This window comes from Apaloderma vittatum, unplaced genomic scaffold, assembly GCF_000703405.1.
Source record: "Apaloderma vittatum isolate BGI_N311 unplaced genomic scaffold, ASM70340v1 scaffold25056, whole genome shotgun sequence".
In the NCBI taxonomy this organism is placed as follows: domain Eukaryota; kingdom Metazoa; phylum Chordata; class Aves; order Trogoniformes; family Trogonidae; genus Apaloderma; species Apaloderma vittatum.
In genome coordinates, this window is record NW_009720437.1 from 4040 (window position 1) to 10062 (window position 6023).

The 6023-nt window shown below is 47.5% G+C and overlaps 1 protein-coding gene across 1 annotated transcript; it reads left to right on the forward strand.

The window, feature by feature from the left end:
- Nucleotides 1-724: 724 nt before the first annotated feature.
- Nucleotides 725-5816, forward strand: SRSF4 (serine/arginine-rich splicing factor 4; the record flags this gene model as incomplete). Its single annotated transcript, XM_009871019.1, has 5 exons — nucleotides 725-959; nucleotides 1864-1976; nucleotides 3736-3950; nucleotides 4774-4857; nucleotides 5033-5816. Coding segments are annotated over 5 exons (1431 nt in total), but the record flags the coding sequence as incomplete, so codon positions are not given.
- Between the last annotated feature and the right edge of the window lie 207 nt (nucleotides 5817-6023).

Consider the following 6023-nt stretch of genomic DNA (forward strand, 5'->3'; position numbering starts at 1 on the left):
TTCAGACACAAGACTTTGCCCGTCCCTGGAGCCTGTGCTGCCCCTGCAAGGCTTCTGGCCACCGGTGGATTCCTCCTGTGCCCAGCAAATTGGTTCCTTGTTACTGCTGCTGGGTTTTCTTAAGTCCCTTGAGTTTGGACTCAGCATGTTCTCTTACAGGCTAGGATATTGGGAATATAGTGGGCATGAACCACTTCCTCAGCGGTGCACAAGCTGCAGGTATCTCAGCAGGTGGAAGATCTGTCCTGTTGCATGAGCACAGCCCCGCGCTTCCCATACCTAAACCATCGAGGCTTCAAGAGTCCAAATGAGTCTGATTAAAACAAAGTCCTTTTTCCTGACCTGCCTTTGCATTTTCCTTCGTTCCTTCCCTTCACACAGGCTCTACAGACCACTTGCGTTTGCAGACATGAGCGACTGTTTCCATTTGAAGCGTAGGAGTTAAGGCAGCTTCCTCACAGGACCAGGAATGAACCCAGGGCTCTTCAAAAATCAGGATAAATCCTAGTCCGTGGAACATACATGCTACGAGAGCTGTCAGACGCCGGTTTTGACGTTTCAGCCTCGCTGCTGTTGAGCAAATTTATCAAATTATTTATCGAAAGCGGCGCAGACCATATTTAACGGGTTTGTGGGGTCCTGCTCGTGGCCTTGAGCCCTCAGGGAGCCTTCAGGAGGTTGGGAGCGACGTTGCCCCCCGGGGGCTGCTCCTCGGGCTCCGCAGAAACCCGCGCTGGGATGTGAGTTGGTTTTTGAGCGCAGAAACGTCGTGTTCGGTTCTCTTCCGAGTGATGCTTTTTCTCCCCCTCTCTCTAGGTACGGCTTCGTCGAGTTCGACGATCTGCGAGACGCGGACGATGCTGTTTATGAGCTAAATGGTAAAGATCTTTGTGGGGAGAGAGTGATCGTCGAGCATGCCAGAGGCCCACGGCGTGACAGCAGTTACGGTTCTGGACGCAGTAAGCACTAACATGCATTTGTATCCGTGACTTCTTTAAAATAAAAACATGTTTTACTCCTTTTCATTTGATTTTTAAAAGTAATTTTAAAAGAAAACGCTACAAAGTTGTGAATAGTGTTCTGTAACTGTAAATGTAACTGTCGATCTGAATCTTTAACTTGTTTGTTGTATTGAACTATTTTAATTGATAACTTAATAAACGCAATTTCTTGTACCGTTTTTTTTTTTTTTACTATTATCATTTTGTTTAACTATTTGAATGGTTTGTTTGCGATGTGCTGTTTAACATAGATTTAACAAAGACCTCAATGTTTTAATTGAAAGAGTCCTTTGAGGCTAAGATGACTGCCCGTCCCATTTGCTGACCTTGGGTTACCTTTCCATGAGTGGCCTTGACCTTTGTGGCCCTTGGCTGACCCAAAAAATAAAGGAAGCCACGTGACGACCGCAGCCTTTTCCCATTAGACCTGGGTGGTGAGGATCCCAAGGGTTAGAGACAGATGTGATTAATCTGAAATAGGTGCCTGAAAAGCTTTATTCATGTCAGATATTCAGAAAGCCTTTAAGCAACGTAAGTAACATTAGTCAACTGCCTTAATTCAGTTTCTTCTTGCAAACCGGTTGTGAAAATGTTAAATTCAATTGCATGTTAATTGTAGCGGAATCGTAATCACGCTCATCGCTTTAATGAACGTGCTTGTAGTAAAATATTTATTTCTTTTTTTAATGCTTTGAATCTTTGTAACGTTTTAGACGAGGGGGATGGAGTTTAGGCGAGCGGGTGGGTGAACTTTTAACGTCTTTGCGAACGCGCGGGGCACAAGGGTTTGTGTTGGGGGGTGTAGAGCGAGCGCTCCAATGCCCCAGTTGAAGTACTGCTGTCTGCTTGTCACCTCCTAAAGGTGGATATGGTTATAGAAGAAGCGGAAGAGATAAGTACGGTCCTCCTACCCGTACAGAATACAGATTGATTGTGGAAAATTTGTCGAGCCGCTGCAGTTGGCAAGATCTTAAGGTATGGGGCCCCTTTCTTTACCCTCTCTCTGTTAAAGAGCACAAAGGGTAAAAAAGCTCGCTTCCGTTTCAACCAGGAAAAGTGGCGTCTCCCTGTGTTCTTCACTCCAGCATGTTACTAAGTCCGTGTGCTCGTGTGCATCCGAGTAGATTTGGGAAGCAGCGCACACATCCTGTCGATAGGGAAGCGTATTTGCATCTGTGAAATCATTAACAGGACTTTGGGAGTCGCACCTGCACGCTTGGTACCACTGGACGGTGGGAGAATAACTTTTTTTTTTCTTTAACGCAAACCAACCAACAACACGTAGAGATGTGGTTTATCTTTAAGCCCCTGTCAAACCAGGCTTTAATCACGCCAGCGGTAGGATTCGCTAGAGATGGGGGTGTTTGCCCTTGTCACTTCGGATTTTACTCATCAACTTGTCAGGTTGCTAGAGCTCTTTGGAAATGATAGCATCATTCCTGCACAGCCTCCGTTAAGAATTTCCACACCACGTAAAGCAGTTTTAAAGAGAGTTGCAGGGAAAAGATGCTTCCAGAATGAGCAATCATGCGAAACCTCTGCCGAAAGCTGTTATTTTATTTAAGTCCAAAGGAGTGGAAGGTGATTCTCAGCGGTGGAAGTGTTGGGTAATGCCGTGTCGCCTAACGGTACCTCCGAGTACGCTGGAGGTGACGGGTTGACTCGTGATGATCCGCATCATGGGTTGAGGGGGCAGGACAGGGAGCAGAATTTCAACAGTAGATGCAAAAAGGCAGCAATGGTTAAAACCCCTTGTTCTTGAAGGAACATTTTCTTTTATGGTTCTCTTTTAAGGATGTATAAAATCTGTTCTAAACAACTTTGACGTAGTAGAAACTGGTCTGTAATTGAATATGTAACCCTAGTTCAGGTACATACTGAGATTCTTCAAATGTCTTTTGTTGTTAACGCTTCACACCACCAAAAGCTTGTCTTTGCTTCTGGTATTAAAAATTGTAAGTAGAGCATGGCATGATTAATCCTCTACTGGATGCATTGCTTTTTATTTTTTTATTTTTATTTTTTGGAAAAGCTTTCCTTTCAGTGTACTTAAGATGGGAGTAGCTGGGTTGAAAACAGACTGACCCAGAGTTTCATGCCCTGTTGCCGCCAAAATCCGCAGGGGTTGAAAGACGTCCCTGTGTGGCGGCTTGCGCCAAGGAGGGCGGGATGATCCCCCTGCCAGGACAGTGTTTAGTAACCGAAAGGGAGAAGCCAGGAAGCATGAAGCGGGAAAATGAATTGAGCTTTTACTTGTGGGGGGATTTCTTCCAGCAGAATGAGACGTGTTGCCTAGGTGGAGCACGAAGGGAAGTCTGCTTGCCTGTAGTCTTCTTGCCTCTTCGTATTCCACCTTGAAGTTTGTGACCTTTGAAAAGGTGATTTAGAGAGCAAGCGTTTTATTTCTTTAATTTCTTTTTTTTAATTTGAAACTTACCATCGTCCAGAGCCTGTTTGATCTTAGACTCGACATGGGAGATCCTAAATTATCGTGTGGCTCAAAACTATCAACCACCTCGGTTCTAACCGTGCAAACTCTGTGAAACCATCGCGTATCACTTGCCTTGCTCAGAAACCTTGGCCTTAGCACAGCCAATGCTGTTTGGTTACAACCCTTGCTGACGCCCATGCGATTAGAAGAGGCTAAATGAGCATCGTTGCAGGAATGAACAGGGTCAGCCTGGAAGCCCGACTCTGGATTCGAGGCACTAGTTATTCTGTCCTCTTCCTCTAGGATTATATGCGTCAGGCAGGGGAGGTGACATATGCAGATGCACACAAAGGAAGGAAAAATGAAGGTGTGATTGAGTTCAAATCCTATTCTGACATGAAAAGAGCCCTTGAAAAGCTGGACGGGACAGAAGTAAATGGCAGAAAGATTAGATTAGTGGAAGACAGACCTGGATCGAGACGGCGCCGCTCCTACTCCAGAAGCCGAAGCCATTCGAGGTATGTCTCTCTGTAACGTCGCTCGGGCTAAACTGAGCTGCGATACAGCAGGTTCCAAACCGACTTGGGAGTGTTCAGAGTTTTTGAGAATGTATTAGTTACCTGCAAGTAATTAAGGGGCGTGAGGCCTCTTCTGAGAGGTGTCCTCCCCAAAACACCTGGCAGTGGGCTCCTGTTCTTCCCAGCCACACCGGGCCCGCAGTCCTCGCTGTCTTGCAGAAGGCTGCGAGGCAGGTGGAGCCATGTGAAATGAAACAGAAGGTGGTTTTAACACTTTGGCTCTGAACACTGTGTTCTGCTGTAAGCACCAGGACTAACGGTTCTTTCTCAGCTTGGAAACCCCCACCCGCTCCCTGTTTCTTAGAGATTTGCTGCTTTCGGGGTCTGACCGAGAGAACCGCTTCAGCAATGCGACATCACGTGTTTTCCCCTTTCCATTCTGGAGTAGAACTTGTCGCCAGAAAATTCGGGCAAACTTCTACTCTTTGTAGAACAGCTCTGTTATGAAATCAAAGCCTGAAGTCAAAGCTTCATCCTCCTGTCTCACTGTATTCTTCAGACTCTGACTTGATTGGGAAGGTGGTTCTCCCTTAAATACGGCTGCATGTTTTCTTCCAGTGTAGCAACGCTGCTCGCTTCCAGATGTGGCAGCCGGGATGAGCAGTGGGGAGGAGGGGACTCTATAACTTCATTGTGTAACGATCTCACCATTCCGCTGGTTCAAACATGCTTTAGTACCACGGGGTTTTACCCACAGGGGACCAGAGGATCACAATCTCTCCGTGGGCACGTGCTAACGTGAAGGTGATTGATTTCGTTCCAGGTCCCGCTCTCGAAGCAGACATTCGCATAAGAGCAGGAGCCGCAGTGCCAGTAGTAGCCGCTCCAAGAGTAGATCAAGATCCAGGTATGTCTTTGTGTTGGAAGAAATGGGGACGCTTCAATGAGCAGCAGCATCCTAAATTTGCAGTAGGACCACTGTTTGTTTTTCTTTTCCCTGCCGTATCGTGCACGTTATTTGAGTGCTAGTCAAATCCAAGCCGTGCTGAAGTGGAGCTGTCTTGTCGCCTTTGCACTTTCAGGTCTGTGTCCCGTTCCAGAAGCAAGAGCCGTAGTCGAAGCAAGAGCCGTAGCAGAGGCCAAAAAGAGAAAAGCAGGACTCCGAGTAAAGAGGATAAAAGTAGGAGCCGCAGCAGGAGTGCAGAGAAATCCCGAAACAAAAGCAAAGATAAATCTGAGGGCACTCTCCATAACAATGATGAGAGAGCAAAGAGCAGGAGCCGCAGCAAGGAAAAGAGTAGGAGCAGGAGTGGGAGTAAGGACCGGGGAGAGCCGAGGGAGAGCATGAGGAGTAGGAGCAAGGAGAAGAGTAGAAGCAAAGACAGGGAGAAGAGCATTAGCAAGGCTAGGAGCAGGAGCAAGAGCAGGGATGAGAGCAGGAGCAGGAGCCGCAGTAAGGATAAAAGGAAAAGTAGGAAGAGAAGCAGGGATGACAGCAGGAGTAGGAGCAGGAGCCGCAGCAAGAGTGAGAAAAGCAAGCGGCGCAGCAAGCGAGACAGCAAACCGAGTAGCAAGAAGAAAAGGAAGGACAGCCACGAGCGGTCTAGGTCGGCCTCCAAGGAAAAGGAGCATCTAAAACCAGAGTCTGACAAGAAGGAGGCAAAAAGTGAGGGTGAGGATGCAGCCGCGTGGCAGGCGTCTCGCTCCAGGTCTAGGTCGATTTCCAAGCCCAAACCAAATGTCAAGGCAGATTCTCGTTCCAGGTCTAAATCGGTTTCAAAGCCTAGGTCCCGCTCCAAGTCTAGATCTAGGTCTCCCTCTAGGTCACACTCCCGATCGCAGTCAAGGTCTCGCTCCAGATCGTAAACCCTGCTGCGACCGCACTCGGAACGGTTGGAGAAGTCTTTTTGTACGTGTTCAGTAGTTGTAGCGCAAGTGATTGAAGTAGAAAACATGTCAATGCTGTATATTTTTACCAACACCGATGGTACGTCTGTCCTTGTTCGCCGCAGTGCTCCCTCTCTGCCTCGCTCCTTGGTGCAAGGCTCTTCAGCTCCCTTTCTGCCCTGTAGA